This window comes from Miniopterus natalensis, chromosome 15, assembly GCF_054644295.1.
Source record: "Miniopterus natalensis isolate mMinNat1 chromosome 15, mMinNat1.hap1, whole genome shotgun sequence".
Lineage (NCBI taxonomy): Eukaryota > Metazoa > Chordata > Mammalia > Chiroptera > Miniopteridae > Miniopterus > Miniopterus natalensis.
In genome coordinates, this window is record NC_142095.1 from 3617403 (window position 1) to 3634001 (window position 16599).

General features: G+C 46.7%; 2 protein-coding genes across 2 annotated transcripts in view; both read left to right on the top strand.

Moving 5' to 3' along the window:
- Positions 1-10790, top strand: part of RHOA (ras homolog family member A) — a 30882-nt gene extending 20092 nt beyond the window's left edge. Inside the window, exons 3-6 of the mRNA XM_087824742.1 lie at positions 2434-2591; positions 6681-6801; positions 8056-8186; positions 9546-10790. Coding sequence (XP_087680868.1) covers positions 2436-2591; positions 6681-6801; positions 8056-8186; positions 9546-9719 — 582 coding nt within the window. The 5' untranslated portion in view covers positions 2434-2435 and the 3' untranslated portion in view covers positions 9720-10790. The remainder of the gene's footprint in view (positions 1-2433; positions 2592-6680; positions 6802-8055; positions 8187-9545) is intronic.
- Positions 10791-11837: 1047 nt separating this feature from the next.
- Positions 11838-12997, top strand: GPX1 (glutathione peroxidase 1). The gene is made up of 2 exons (XM_016202728.2): positions 11838-12162; positions 12438-12997. Exons 1-2 carry the CDS (start codon positions 11902-11904, stop codon positions 12795-12797), a joined length of 621 nt encoding a protein of 206 aa, XP_016058214.2. The 5' UTR covers positions 11838-11901; the 3' UTR covers positions 12798-12997.
- Positions 12998-16599: the final 3602 nt, after the last annotated feature.

Genomic DNA, 16599 nt, shown 5'->3' on the forward strand with positions numbered 1-16599 from the left:
GAAATAAGGGTTCTGGAACAGATTGCCTATTATTAGAGTGCCCAGTTCTGCCTCTTACTGGCTAGCTGTGTGATCTTGGACAAGTTAGCCTTTCTGTGCTTCAGTTTACTTATCTGTGAAATGAGACTATTAGGCTCTGTCTAATAGGTGATTATTAGGATTAAATGTTAATATAAAGTAAAAAGCTTGTGACAGCATTATTTATGTTTGCTGTTTTTGGCATTTTCTCTGTTATTTTCTACAATGAGGTGGGAGACATCTCTGTTCATGGATCAGAAGACTTAAGATTGTAAAGGTGGCATACTCCTCAATTTGATCTGTAGATTGAATGCCATCCTTATCAAAATTCCAACAGGCCTCTTGGCAGAAATTGACAAGCTGCTCCCCAAATTCATATGGAAATCCAAGGGACCCAGAGTGGCAAAACAATCTTGAAACAGAACACAAATGGAGGACTCACACCTCATGATTTCAAAACTTGCTGCAAACCAACATCAGTCAAGACAGTGTGATACTGGCATAAAGACAGACATACAGATCAATGAAATAAAATTGAGAATTAAGCCCTCACATTTAGGGTCAACTTTTTTCCCAACAAGGTTACTAAGAGACCGTTCAGTGGGAAAATAATAGTCTTTAACAAATAATGCTGGGATGACTAATTTTCCACAAGATAAATAATGAACTTGGACCCTTACCTCATACAATGTATAAAAATAACTTAAACTAAATAAAAAACATAAATGTAAGACTTAACATGATAAAATTCTTTTTTTAAAAAAGGCATAGGCTTTTCTTGACTTTGGACGTGGCAGTGCTTTTTTAGGTATGACACCAAAATCATCAGCAGTCAAGGAAAAAAGTAAATCGGACTTCATCAAAATTAAAAACTTTTGTGCTTCAAAGGACACTCAAGAAATCAAGAAAAGTGAAAAGAAACAACCCAGTTCAAAAATGGGGAATGGATTTGAATAGACATTTCTCTGAAGAAGGTAATACAAATGGCCAATAAACACATGAAAAGATGCCTAACATCATTAGTCATTAGGAAATTGCAAATCAAAACCACATGAGATACCACTTCACACCCGCTTGAATGACTATGATTTAAAAAATATGTACAATAACAATTGTTGGCAAGTATGTGGAGTAATTAAAACTTGTTAAAATGGTAAATTTTGTATTTTTAAACTAAAAGTGTTTTATGGTTCTAGATCTTACATTTGGGCCTATAATCCATCTTGAGTTAATTTTTGTATATGATGTGAGGTAAGGTTCTGACTTCATTCTTTTGCACAAGTTACTCCGTTGTCTCAGCACCATTTGTTGAAAAGACTTTTTATCTCCATTGGATTGTGTTGGCATCCTTCTTGAAAATCACTGACCCTAAATATAAAGGCTTATTTCTGGACTCAGTTGTATCCCATTGATCTATGTGTCTATCTTTATGACAGTGAAATACTGTCTTGATTATTGTAGCTTATGTAGTAAGTTATTTGATAGTGGTGGTGTGTGTGTGTAGTAAGTTTTGAAGTCAGGAAGTGTAAGTCGTGCAACTTTCTTCTTTAATGTTGTCTTCCAGTTCAAAACCATGAATGTAGATCTTCTCTCTCAGCAGTGTTCTGTTGTTTTCAGAGTAATTTTGTGCTTATTTTGTTAAATTTATTCCTTTTTTTATTTAAATATATCTTTATTGATTTTAGAGAGTGAAAGGTAGAGGGAGAGAAACATCAATGATGAGAGAGTCATCATTGATTGGCTGCCTCCTGCACACCCCCAAGTGGGGATCAAGCCCACAACCTGGGCATGTGCCCTGACTTGGAACCGAACTGCGATCTCCTGGATCCTAGGTCAATGCTCAACCGCTGAGTCTCATCCAGCTGGACAAATTTATTCCTTTTTTAATGCTATTGTAAGTGAAATTGTTTTCCTGATATCATTTTCAATTTATTTATTGCTAGGGTATAGAAATAAAATTGATTTTTGTATGTTCATCTTGTATCCTGTAACCTCGCTGAATATATTCATTATTTCTAATAGTTTTTAGTGGCTTTTACAGGATTTTCCATCTATAAATGATCTTACTGCCTTTGAGTTGAGGTAGTTTGGCTTCTCTCTTTCCCATATGTATGTCTTTGTTTCACTTTCTTACCTGACTGCCTGCAGCATCTTACTGGATAGAAACGGCAAGAGTGGGCATCTTTGTCTTGTTGCTGATCTCGAGGAAAATATTTCAGTTTTTTTACCATTAAGTATAGTGTTGGTTGTTGGTGTTCGGTATGACCTTTTGGTGCCAACTGGAAAGGTGTACTAGCATTTTGTATTTGGGTGTGCTAATAGAGGCTTGTGCCCCATGGTTGAAAAAGTGTGTCATAGCCTAAAGCTAATATGGCTTCTTGTGCAACCTGGATAATACTTTGTCTTATGTTTCAGCAATGGCTGCCATCCGGAAGAAATTGGTGATTGTTGGTGATGGAGCCTGTGGCAAGACTTGCTTGCTCATTGTTTTTAGCAAGGACCAGTTCCCGGAAGTGTATGTACCTACAGTGTTTGAGAACTATGTGGCAGATATTGAAGTGGATGGGAAGCAGGTGAGTACACTTTCCATAACAACTGGTATTCATTTTGCGTGTTAGGCTATTCATGTAATCTATAGAGAATTAGGCCTTTTTGTCTCTTCACTACGTAATATAACAATAACAAAAATGTTAGAATGAGAAATCCATTTAAAATATATATATATATCTACTGATTTCAGAGAGAGGAAGGGAGAGGGAGAGAGAGAGCTAGAAACATCAATGATGGAGAGAGTCACTGATCAGCTGCTCCTGCACGCCTCAGACTGGGGATGGAGCCCGCAACCCGGGCATGTGCCCCACCAGGAATTGAATCCGAGATCTGGATCCTGGGTCAATGCTCAACCACTGAGCCACGTCAGCCGGGCGAGAAATCCATTCTTATCCTGCTATCTTTACCCCAACTTTGTTCATTTTTAACTGCTAGCATGTATAGTTTGTCTACATTCATAGGTATTTCATGTGGGGAAGCCTTAGTATATGTACTTTTTTCAGCTTTATTTATATTCTAAATGAACTTTTGTATGGGTGGACTTTTTAAAAATTCTGTCATAGTATTTCATTAAGTGCTGAAATACGAGATTACTAGGTCGAGAGGTCCTTATTGTTTATACCTCAAAGAGTTATACTGATCTATACCATCAGCAGTGTGACATTTAGACAACAAACATCCTCACATTTAATTTTTAAAATATTTTTTGTCTTTAACATAAACAGGCTGCCACAGTTGATTTGGTTACGTTCTTACTGTCAGGGAGGACAGTGTTTCCCTATGTCTGTCCTGAAAGCCCACTGGCAAGACTGGGGCAGAGCTCTTCTGGAGTGTGTGTGTTACCTTGTCAAAATAATGTCTTAACCCAACATTCTGTACATCTTTTGAAGAGGAATGAAATTCCCAGTGCAAATGGGTCAGCTGAAAAGAAAACTGGAACAAAGGCCTCTTCTCCAACATACTCAGTCCTCTTGGGCATTTAGTCACATGTCTGTGCTACTAGCACCTAATAAATTGGCTCCATGATGCCATCTCCTTCTCAGTTTTCAGCTTTACCTCCTATCCCTTTCTGTCCAATGTTACTTAGTCCCAGTATTTGGCACTGTTTGTAGAAAGCACATTAGGCCAGCTGCTCAGAATTCTAAGGTCCCTCATAGGGTGTCCTGATAGTTCTGTGATCATGAGTAAGCCACCTGACCCTGGAGTCGCCTTCATTTTACAGGTGACATCAGGGTTCTACAAGTAACTGAAAGCATTAGAAAGCACCAAAGCACTTTACAAATTGGGCTGAACTCAAAACCTTTTACAGTTTGTATTCCATCTTATCCCATTGCAATGTGGGTCGCAGTGATTGTGTTCATGCCTTTAGAAAACACAAGGCACCTTTCTGACCAAGAATAGATTGGGGGGTGGGGGAGACGGGACAAACAGTAAATTTCAGCCTAACAGAACCTTGGGTCCTACCCTGCAGGTGGTCCATCAGTGCAGAGTGTTGCCAATTCAGCCTTAGTCAGTTCTCTGCATGGATGTTTGGATACAAGTGTTACTGTGGGCCTGGAAGACTGGTTTTGTGTAGAGACACATGGCCCAATTGTGACAAACTGGGTAGCAATGTGCTGAGATCTTTGCACCTGTTGTCATATGTAGATTGCCACACAAACAGAGAGACCCAGTGGCTTGAGGAAAGCAGGGTCAGGTTGTTTCTCAAATGCCTGGTGGATGTATATTGCTGGTTTTATCCTGCAGAGAGAGCAGCTCTCAGTTGCTATGTGTCTGTGACCGTCAGTTGGAAAAGTCTTTCCCACCTGTGGTGTACGTATGTTTTGGGACCAGTAATGGTTCTTCTATCCTCTTGGAAGTATTATCTGTGCCTGGAGGTCTTGGAACAACCAAGATCTTACCCATAAGAAATTTAGGGACCTTGACTTAAAACCTTGAGTGTAATGGTCTATGAATATTTTTCTTACACTGCCAACTTTGAATATACCTGAGCCTGGCAAGATAGGGGAGCCTTCTTACTCTTAGCAGGGAGAGGAAACCCTGAAGTAAAGGTTCTTGATCTGGAAGAGGGTATCACAGCCCAGCTGCCTACCTCAGAGCAACTCAGTAGCCCCCACAGTGGGAGAAGGCACTGCCTGGGAATGTTCATGTAAGAGTGAATACTAACAGAGACTTGGGAACCATCCAAGATTCTAGGTGATCATGGTCCCAGGGTAGGCCTACCAAAAATGGAAAGGCCCATTCTGACATGAGGCAGGCCTTTGGAAGTACCAGTACCCTGGAACCATTTATCAGGAGACAGTCAGGGTTGGATGTGTCTGGCTGAACATCCAGGAGGTTTGGAGTGGCCAGGGGAATGGGATGTGGAAGAGAGTGAATGAGCTGTGCCATCCTGAGGAGGTCAGACCAGTTGTGAGGATTGGGGATCAATATCTCCTAGATCCACATCAAGCTGATGGTATGTTCACAATAGAAATGCAAGGGGTATTGTGGAGGTTCCAGGTGATGCATCCTGGGGTAGAGGTTGAGGGTGGGAGAGACAGTTAGCCATCAACTTTAAAGAAGGAATGGTATTTAGAAATTGAAACAAGGGTTGTGAAGGTGCTAAGAGAAGAAGGGCATTCTGAGCATTAGAGGGAGAGTTCCTTGGACCCTGAAGGGCCTGTCAACAGAGAGTGTTAAAAATCTACTCTGGTCGCCCAGCTGGGCGTGGCTCAGCGGTTGAGCATCGACTTAGGACACAGGCGATCAAGGTTCGATTCCCGGTCAGGGCACATGCCTGGGTTGTGGGCTGCAGCCGATCAATGGTTCTCTCATCATTGATGTTTCTATCTCTCTCTCTCTCCCTCCCTCTCCCTGAAATCAATAAAGATATATTTTAAAAAATAAATAAATAAAATTAAATAAATAAATAAATAAATAAATAAATAAATAAATAAATAAATAAATAAATAAATAAATAAAAATCTACTCTGGTCAAAAGTCTCAAGGCTGGCTGCAATGCTGGAAAACTTGGAAAGAGGCTTATTGTCCAGAGCCCAGGCATGAAAGGAGTATCCTTCTACCTTATGTGATGCTATCATTCCGACATTTTTTTTGAGCAGTAAAGGCAGAGCCAGAGGCCTTTCCTGTCAGCTCAGACTTAACACCCAGCATGGTGTCTTTTCTCACCCACCAACTCAAACACATTCTTGTTTCCATGTTTCCACATTGGAGCAGAATGACAAGACAAAGTAGGGAAATGGTTGAGTGAGACTTTAAATTACAGTCTGGTATTTCCCTGTCTTGCCTTGTACACCTGGTAGAATATTATTTACAGTTTGATTTCTCCTCTTGTTCATCCACTGAATGTTATTTATAATTAAATACTTCTTAATTAAATTTTTTTTAAAAAATATATCTTTGTTGATTTCAGAGAGAGGAAAGGAGAGGGAGAGAGAGAGACAGAAACATCAATGATGAGAGAGTCATTGATCGAGCCCACAACCCGGGCATGTGCCCTGACTGGGAATCGAACCCTGATCGCCTGGATCCTAGGTAGATGCTCAACCCGCTGAGCCACGCCCAGCTGGGCTTAAATACTTCTCATAGGCTATAAAGTTATTTTTCTCTTGACATTTTGAATTATGCACTTTATTCCATTCTCATATCTGTTTATTAAATTGCAATTTTGAGGAATTTAACAAAACAATATAAACACACTTTTCACCTTCAGGCTTGATTCTAATAAAAGTCGAACACTCCTTTGTTTCATTATTTTGGACAGTCTGCCATTTGAATTCACTATGGTAAACATCGCCGTTTGAAAGTGGGTAGTGGGCCCTAGCCAGGTAGCTCAATTGGTTAGAGTGTCGTCCTGATACACCAAGGTTATGGGTTCGATCCCCAGTCAGGGCACATGCAAGAATCTCAACCAATAGATGCATAAATAAGTGGAACAACAAATCAGTGTTTCTCTCTCCTCCTCTCTTCCTCCCCGCCTCCCCTCCTCCCTCCCCCCTCCCTCTCCCTCTCTCTGTCTCTAAAAACAGAAAAAGTCAACAACAAAAAAAAACCCCACGAAAGTGGGTAGTGGGATTAACCTTGTACTCTTGTATTTATTTCTGTCACAGGTAGAGTTGGCTTTATGGGACACAGCTGGGCAGGAAGATTATGATCGCTTGAGGCCCCTCTCCTACCCGGACACTGATGTTATACTGATGTGTTTCTCCATTGACAGCCCCGATAGTTTAGGTGAGTAGCCCTGTAGCCTGACGTTTGTCGCTGCCTGTGTGCCTGGCCGACACCTAGTTTCTCAGGACCTTTCTGGACATCAAGCAGACATGAGCATCAGAGAAGAAATTGGACTGAACTAGAGTCCTAGAGCCTTGGAACTGTAAAGCCTGGGCCCTGGGTCCTTTTCAGCCTGGGTTTCCCATGGCTGCCATATGTACACTTTATAAAGTATGTGGGTTCCAAATACAGAAGTATCTTCTGGACCAAGATTTGGGGGAGGCTTCTAGGGTGCCTGTACCTTTTTTTAGTACTTCTTATTGGCTCTGCTGCTTCCCTACATCTAGACTGGTGACTTGCTGTTTCCTGGTAGTTTTTCCAAGTCCTACTTTAGCCCTTATCTAAAGTGTCTTAGCTAATAGAGACTTGAACCTGACCATTTCATTAGCTCAGTTGGCCACATGTTTCAGAAGCCACTTTCCTTCAGAAAAAGACTGAGTAATGCTGATCTCACACTCTACAAAACAAGGCATTAAGGCCTTAAAGTCAAAGAGTGAGCAGTTAACTTGTAAAATAGTCTCAAATTACAATCAGTATCATTTAAATGATCATCATACTAAGTGCTTTGTATGCATTGACTCAGAATAACCCAGTGTAAGGTAGTTATTACTGTTATCTCTCCATTTTATAAAATCATCCCTGACACAGGTGCCCAGGGTGAGGGTGTGGGGGGTTGAACCCAGTCCACTCATCCATCATGATGTACGTACAACCACACTAAATTAGTACAGTATTGGCAAGAAGCTGCAGCTGGTTATCACTCATTTTCAGAACTCTTGAGCCATTGGAAATACCAGTAACCCACAGGGTGGGGGTCATGCTGAGGGTCCATGAGCAAGGTGTAGAGAGAACAGGTGGACTCTGGGCCAGCTGCAGCGCCAGAATGGGGATGTGGTCAGAATCACCTGCCAACAGTGACAGTGATGGCCTGTGGGGAGCCTCCCTCGGAGGGGCAGTTCGCACCATTGTGGAGTCACCCTGTGTACTGGAGCCTTTGCTGCTCTGGAGTTTTTTCTCTGGGCCCCACCTCCACAGTAGCTGTGCTCCGTGGTGAGAAAAGCTGGTGATTCTGTGCTTAAGGGAAAGGGGTAAGGTTCCATTAAACGTCCAGCATAATTTTGAAGTAGTTTCTTTGCAATTTAATTAGGAGTCTTAGAGATTCTTCAAGATAGAATTTAATGTATCCCCACATTATGTGCATTTCACTATTTTTAGAAAACATCCCGGAAAAATGGACTCCAGAAGTCAAGCATTTCTGCCCCAACGTGCCCATCATCCTGGTGGGGAACAAGAAGGATCTTCGGAACGATGAGCACACCCGGCGGGAGCTAGCCAAGATGAAGCAGGCACGCTGGGGCGGGCTCCACAGGGCTGTCATCTTACAGCATCCCTTTTTTTAATGAAGATTTTTTTAAAATCCTCACCTGAGGATTTGTTTTTATTGGTTTTAGAGAGAGTAGAAGGGAAAGAGAAACATCGGTCGGTTGCTTCCCGTACATACCCTTACCAGGGATCAAACCCAAAACCTGGGTATGTGCCCTGATGGGGAGTTGGACCCGCCACCTTTCAGTGTATAGGATGACGCTCCAACCACCTGAGCCACACGGACCAAGGTTTATAGCATTCTTGAACCTGAGGACCCAAGCTTAGAGGTTCAGGTTGCCGAACAGAAACCCTCACAGGCCAGGCTATTTCATAGATTCCCAGAAGCCTCTCTGTACATCTGGCCCTCATTGACTGTGGTCTAGCCATGTGAATCAGAACCTCTCCTGTGCTGTGCCTCCAAGGATTGCCTGCCTGAGAAGGGACCATCACAGCAGTAGTCAGTGCTCCAAATGCAGGAACTTTATCAGGTTCCTGATTTCCCTCTTCAGTTATTACCTTGGTGTATGTGAGGCCAAAAATAAATTGGTGGCAACTGAAGGATGAGGAAATTCTGAGGGTAGGGAGTCCAGGAAGAGAGCCCTGATGCCTTTATAAAAGTGATGATGGAAGTGACATCTTGGCTTCTGAGAAGCCAGATGGCCCAATGGCAGGGTTTCCCCATTGCAGGAGAGCCTTGAGGTCGTCAGCCCAGGTACTCCCACTAAGGTTTCTCTGTCTAAATGTCAAGGTCAGGGTCTATTTCCTTCTGTGGGCATTCAGTCCTCTGTGACATTAACTATAGGAAGACCTAAGGGCTTACCTTGGATCAATAGCTTGAGTAATTTTGCTCTTCATTCCCCCTTTAACTCTCCAGGGCTTCTCTGCCCTCTCCCTTCCCAGAGAAGAACTCATTTGAGAGGGATATTATATTGGGGTGGGCGGTCACTGCATATGAGTTCCATAGACAGAACTAAAATTTGAGGATTTGGTAGATTTTTAAAGAAGTCTTTTAGCTGATTTTTTTTTTCTTAAACTAGGAGAGAATTTTTCTTAATTTTTTTTATTGATTTTATCAATAAAACAAACATCAGTGGTGAGAGAGAAACATCAATGATGAGAGTCATTGATTGGCTGCCCCCTGCACACCTCCTGCTGGGGATGGAGCCTGAAACCCTGGCATGTGGCCTGACCGGGAATCAAACCTTGATCTCCTGGATCATAGGTCGATGCTCAAAACACTGAGCCATACTGGCTGGGCCCTTTTAGCTGAATGTAAATACTCTACACCTACTCATTGTATGTAACACTGTTAACTGAAAGCACTCTTCTCTCTTTGCTAGGAGCCGGTAAAACCAGAAGAAGGTAGAGATATGGCAAACAGGATTGGCGCTTTTGGGTACATGGAGTGTTCAGCAAAGACCAAAGATGGAGTGCGGGAGGTTTTTGAAATGGCCACGAGAGCAGCTCTGCAAGCCAGACGCGGAAAGAAAAAATCTGGGTGCCTTGTCTTGTGAAACCCTGCTGCAAGCACAACCCTCATGCGGTTAATTTTGAAGTGCTGTTTATTAATCTTAGTGTATGATTACTGGCCTTTTTCATTTATCTATAATTTACCTAAGATTACAAATCAGAAGTCATCTTGCTACCAGTATTTAGAAGCCAACCATGATTATTAATGATGTCCAACCCACCTGACCCACCGGGCTCCTTCTGACACTGCTCTAACAGCCCTCCTCTGCACTCCCACCTGACACACCAGGCGCTAATTCAAGGAATTTCTTAACTTCTTGCTTCTTTCTAGAAAGAGAAATGGTAACTTTTGTGAATTAGGCTGTAACTACTTCATAACTAACATGTCTTGCCTGTCATCTGTCAGCTGCAAGGTACTCTGGTGAGTAACCACTTCAGAACTTTACTCCTGAACAGATTTCATTGGCATACCTCTGGAGTGGGCATCCAGTTTTTTCAAAATATGCTCAGCCAGAAAGGCCCAAGTTTATGCAGCTGTGGCAAAGTTACAGTTCTGTGGTTTCATGTTAGTTACCTTATAGTTACTGTGTAATTAGTGCCACTTAATGTATGTTACCAAAAAATAAATATATCTACCCCAAACTAGATGTAGTATTTTTTGTATAATTGGATTTCCTAATACTGATATTTGTCATCCCCACAGAAAGTGTATTGGTTTTTTAAAAAAGAAAGTGTATTTGAAAATAAAGTCAGATGGAAAATTCATTTTTAAAATTCCCGCTTTGTCGGTTTCTCTAATAAAAGATGGCCATATTACCTGTTCTCAACCCCACATATCCCAGTACCCCATACCCAGAGCTGGGCTAATAGGAATTTGGTTTCATGCCTGAGGCACTTAGACACTTCCAAAGGTGGCACAAGCTGTCTCACCTGGACTCCAGGGTCTGGCTCTAGTTCACAGTGCTCTTTCTTCTCACTGTATCCAGGTTCCTTCCCTAAGGAGCCATCAGCTCTCGGGTGGCACTCAGTTTCTGTCTTCTCTCCAGCTGACTAAACTTTTTTTCTGTACCAGTTAATATTTCCAACTACTAATAGAATAAAGGCAGTTTTCTAAACTTCCTGTATCCTGGTGTTTGTGTTACTCTCTCCAGGGCTGCGAGCAGGAAGATAGACTTGGCCTAGCTCACCTTGGAAGGTTCCTTCAGGGTGCAAAGAACAGCTTGCCCACTACCCCCTTTTCTAACCAGCACTAACCTGGCTCCTTCCAGGAACGTGAGAACGATTCTTGTGTCACATTCAAGTTCAGAGTGGGGTCGGGTAGAGAATGCAGCCTCCTGAGGAGACATGAGGGGCACTCCAAGCAGTCATTCTACACAAATCCCGTCCCCTGGCCATTTCAGTGTCTTGCCGCAAGACTGAGCTCCAGATGGAGTTGATTAGGTGTGGAGGATGGCCTAAAACCAGCAGGGTTGTCCTGGCCTCGGTGCTCCCGGGCTGCACTCCAGGACCTGCACTCCAGGACCTGCGGCAGCCGCATGGGGGATGTAAGGGGGGGGCGGGATCAGAGACTTGGACATGAACGGGATCCAGACAGCCCCGGAATGCAGGGGAATGAGCTGGCTTTGGGGCCTGAGCCCTGGCTGCTCCTGGCCTTGCCCACCCTCCTCTCCTACTTAACCTTCCTGAAGCCACGGAGTCTCGTTGCAGAGAGAACTTGCCTTGGCAGGTGCTGCCAATTGTACCATCACTGCAAGTTACAACTTGCTCTGTATCCAGGGACAATAGGGCACGTACTGCAAGAACAGTAACATGGCACAGGCTGGAGGGTTGTGTGGCCAGGAGCAGCGCCAGGTGCTGTCTCTTCCTGCCAGGCTCCAACCCCTAACAAGAGCCTTTGAGACCTTGGCCCGGGCGCCTGTGGGGTAACGGGCGACTGCAGCAGTGCCCGCGCCCTGCGGCCTGGGCCAGATCGGGCTTTCCGCAGCTGCACTGGGTCTGGGCAGGATCCGCATCCGGCCGGGTTGCACCCTCCCGCCCCGCAGGTCCCCAGCCCGAGGAGGCCGGATGAGGTGGGGACGAGGGGGTGGAGCTGCCGGGGGGGGGGGGGGGGAGGGAGAAAAGCCTGTACCACGTGACTACACCGCCAGCCTGTTAAAAGGAGACGTCCCCCAGGTTCCCCGGTGTTCCTGTCCCTAGCGTTCCCTTTTGTCCTCTGATACCCTCGCCATGTGCGCCGCTCAGCTGGGGGCAGCCGCGCGGGCCGCCGTGGCCCCGCGCTCCGTGTACGCGTTCTCCGCGCGCCCGCTGGCCGGCGGGGAGCCCGTGAGCCTGGGCTCCCTGCAGGGCAAGGTGCTGCTCATTGAGAATGTGGCCTCGCTCTGAGGCACAACGGTCCGGGACTACACCCAGATGAACGAGCTGCAGAAGCGCCTTGGGCCCCGGGGCCTGGTCGTGCTTGGCTTCCCGTGCAACCAGTTCGGGCATCAGGTGCGCTGGGCGGAGCGGGACGGGACGGGGGTGGTGGTGCAGGCGGGGTCAGGAGCGCGGCTGTGCGGTCACCGCCCTGCAGCCCCGTGCCCAGGGTGCGGGGCGGCAGCCGCAGGCCCGCTTCCCTCCGGCGCTCGTCCAGGCTGGGGTTCAGGCTTGCCCCAGTGATGTGCAAGAAGGGCAAAGAGCCTGGTGAGTCACCCAAAACCCCCTTGTTTGCGGTGAGAAGGTTTCCCCTCAAGGGCCCGGGTCCCGGCTGCTCTTGCCTCCCGCAGGAGAACGCCAAGAACGAAGAGATCCTGAATTCCCTCAAGTATGTCAGGCCTGGGGGCGGGTTCGAGCCCAACTTCACGCTCTTCGAGAAGTGCGAGGTGAACGGCGCGCAGGCGCACCCACTCTTCGTCTTCCTGCGGGAGGCTCTGCCCGCACCCAGTGACGACGCCACTGCGCTCATGACCGACCCCAAGTTCATCATCTGGTCTCCGGTGTGCCGCAACGACATCTCCTGGAACTTCGAGAAGTTCCTGGTGGGCCCGGACGGGGTGCCTGTGCGCAGGTACAGCCGCCGCTTTCCGACCATTGACATCGAGCCAGACATCGAAGCCCTGCTGACCAAGGGGCCGGGCAGTGCCTAGGGCACCCCCGCCCCCAGCCCTCCTGCTTGGCAGTCACAGCGCTGCCCTCTGGGGGTTTTATCCATGACGGTGTTTCCTCTAAACCTGCAAGGAGGAATGCCTGATGTCCAGGAAAATCCCCTAGATGGGCCCTGTCCTGTCCATCCCAGCTCCCCGTCCCACAATGGCTTTCCACAATAAACTGTCTGTTGTCAGCATAACTGTGTGTTTGTCGTGTGCCAGTGTGAGCTGGGGGGAACCCCCTTCCTATGATCCTCATTGTCATAGGGCTGGGAGCTTGAGCCCTGCCCTGCCCCAACCCCTTCCTGGCAAGCCTGAACTTCCTGTTCTTCTCTGCAGTGTGGGGGGGCCACTCTTTCCTGTGTGGGCAGCCTGCTTCTGTCTCTCCCTCTCCCAGTACATGCACTAGGGGCCCTGGGCCCTGTTAGAAACAGGAGTCCTCACTCCAAAAATGAAGACAAGTCAGGGGCTGACTTCCTAACCCCAGTAGTAGGCCTCTCTTTTCTGAATATTTGCTGGGTGTGAAATGACCTTCACACAAAATTACAACACCGTGAGCTCCCACTCACACTGAGCCTGGCTTCTCCAAGTGTTAGGCCCACACAGGCCTTTTACACAGTTGGACTCATGCAACATTACAAATTATTTTCCCATTACTTTGCTACACCTTTGCATATATTTTTAACAATGTATTTTTATTGATTTCAGAGAGGAAGAGAGAGAGAAATATCAATGATGAGAGAGAATCATTGGACTGGCTGCCTCCTGCACGCCCCTGCTGGGGATCGAGCCTGAAACCCTGGCTTGTGCCCTGATCCGAATCCAACCTCCATCTCCTGGATCATAGGTCATTGCTCAACTGCTGAGTCATGCTGGCCTGGGCCATCTTTGCACATTGCTACCCAGCGTTTACATCTGCTCCAATGCTGTCCTTACTGGTTGCTGCCTCTCATGTATTCAGTGAGAAGAGTATACAATTGGTCTTCTGACCATGCCCTGCATGGCATTTGGCAGTTGCAAATGCATGGTCAGGCTCAGGGTAGGGACATATCTTGGAGGCCAGCTGTTGCTTCTGAGGTGTGACTCAGGTCCGACCTCATCTGTGGGTCCTGCTGTCAATAATCTTCCCATACAGACCTGGAACCACTTCCTATCACAGGACAAGGGACTCTTCAGGGCTTGGATGCAGCTTCTGCTTGGGCAGACAAGGACCCAGATAACATGCTGGCAGTGTCATCCCAGTCCAGAATGTGGGCCAGAGGTTCTGGGGTCCTGGCCTTCATGCTCGAGTTGGTGGTTCAAGTCCTCTGTGTCTGAACCAACTCAGAACTTTTCCTTCAGCCCTAAGCAAGAATCTTTGCTGCCACCCTCCCCCACTTGTCTGCCTTTAGGTCATTTAGGGGGAGCAGGGCCCTCTGCAGCTCTTCTAGCTCTCTTTCCTCCATCAGAACTCCTGCACAGTACACCATGGAATACTATGCAGCTGTAAAAAGAAGGATCTTTTATCTCTTTGGACAGCATGGAGGGAACTAGAAAGAATTCTGCTAAGTGAAATAAGCCAGTCAGAGAAAGACAAGTACCACATGATCTCACGCATATGTGGAATGTAATAAAATAAACTGATGGACAAAATAGGTCAAGAGACACAGAAGCATGGAACAGGCTGGGGATCTCAGAGGGGAGGTGGAGATGGGGGAGTGGGAGGGGAGAGATTAACCAAAGAACTTGCATGTTTATAAGCATAATCCATGGACATAGACATTGGTCTGGGGAAGGCCTGGGGGTGGGGTGGATGCTGGGTGGAGGGGATCAATGGGGGTAAAAATGGGATATCTGTAATATTTTCAACAATAAAGTTAAAGAAACTTAAAACACAAAAATCTCCTGCACAGGCCCACCTCCCTCTGGCTACAAGGCCTCTCCACCTCAGCTTTTTTAAAAATATATCTTTATTGATTTCAGAGAGAGGAAAGGAGAGGGAGAGAGCGAGCTAGAAACATCAATGATGAGAGAGTCATTGATCGGCTGCAGCCTGCAACCCGGGCATGTGCCCTGACTGGAAATCGAACCCTGATCACCTGGATCCTAGGTCGATGCTTAACCGCTGAGCCACGCCCGGCTGGGCTCCACCTCAGCTTTTGCGTCCCCTTTGAGGTGACCAAGGCAGAGATGTGTTCTCCCTTTGGATCCCATTCCATCTGTACTCCTCTCAGAACTCAGGAGTCTTGATTGCATCTGAGACTGGTCTGCTCCCCCACAGGATGAGTCTAGATCTAGAAGGAGGACCGAGACTGGCCCTCTCAGGGCCCAGAATGTGAATGATATGAATCAGCAAATGTTTGTCAATATAAAGAGAACTTTCCGCCCAAACAGGACCAGGGCCTTTTGATCACTTGTGGACTCCAAATCTGATTCCTGGAATGGAGAATAGCAACCTATACATCTGGGTGTATCTGGGTACACCTGTGACCACCTACACTCCACATCTCTTTCCTAAAAGCCCTTTGCCCCCTAACTGCACCACTCATCATTCAGTCCTATGCCAAGGGCTCTGCTGGGTGCCAGGGACACAGTCCTCAGGAAGGCAGAAAAACTATATAATTACTAAAAGCATGCTTAATTCTCTAAGGTAGTACCAGGGTACTTTGAGGGCCTGGCCCTTGGGAGGATCACGCTTGCCACCTGGAGAGAGCAACAGTGAAGCTGAAGAGAGGTCAAGATGCAGCTGGCCGAGGAGCGAGCTGATGGAGGTTAGACCGGCAGTGAGCAGTGTGTAAGGGCCTGAGGTGGGAAGGTGGCCTCACTGACAGGTGGACAACACAAGAGGGGAGCAGCTTTGGGGAGGGCGATGTGTTCAGATTCAGATGTGGTGCATGAGACTTCCAGATGGCAATATTCAGGGCAGCTGGTTACCAAGAGGCTCAGAAAAGGAGTGTAGGTTGGAGACAAGGGTCTAGCCAAGGAAACAGTGAGTAGCCATTGGAGAGGGTGAGATTACTTGGGGAGAGTGGCAAGAAAAAGATCAGGGGGTGTAGGCCTGAGGCCTACATATTCACGGTCCTTCCAGGTCAGGGGGCAGAGAGGCGCAGCTGGGAGGAACAGGGATAGAGTCAAGGAACCAAGGGGAGGGATATTCTGTAAAGGGCGTTCAGCTGGGTCAAGTGCTCTGGATTGTGTGTTCCTCAGCAAGCGTGGTTTCAGGGAGGCAGCTGGAGCTGAAGGAGAGCCAAGTGCCATGATGTGCCAGGTCCTGCTCCAGAAGCTAAGCTTGCTAAACCTATGACCCACAGCCCACCTTCAGAGATGCTGATTGAGAATGTGGCGTCCAACTCAGCGACCTACAGCCAAACGCATGAGGAGAGACTTCCTGCTCCAACTCCCCCTTCAGTAAAGGTTCACAGTCTGGTGAGGCTCAGGAGGGGAACCTCTTCCCCCCCAGGCTGCCTGGTGACTCACCCCCCTCCTCACCCACTTTTCCTCCTCTCAGTTTATGCCTTGGGCTACCAGGGAAGGGAACTTCTGAGTTCCCAAAGTGGCTGATCCTGGCTGGCGAGTATTCCTGCTCAGACTTCAAGCTGCCAGCCTCCCTAAATGGGAAGTCCTTTCCAACTCTCTCTTCTTCAGGAAGATTCAGAATAAAGGGAGTTAACACTTCATCTTACTCCCCAAGGAGCTGGACATCTTCCCCTAGCACATACAAACACCCACATTCCTACACAGATGCATTCTTTCTTTATCATTCAACCATGTAACTGCTCCTGGCTCCGACCTGCACCCACCCCACCCCGTTGTGACTCAGCAG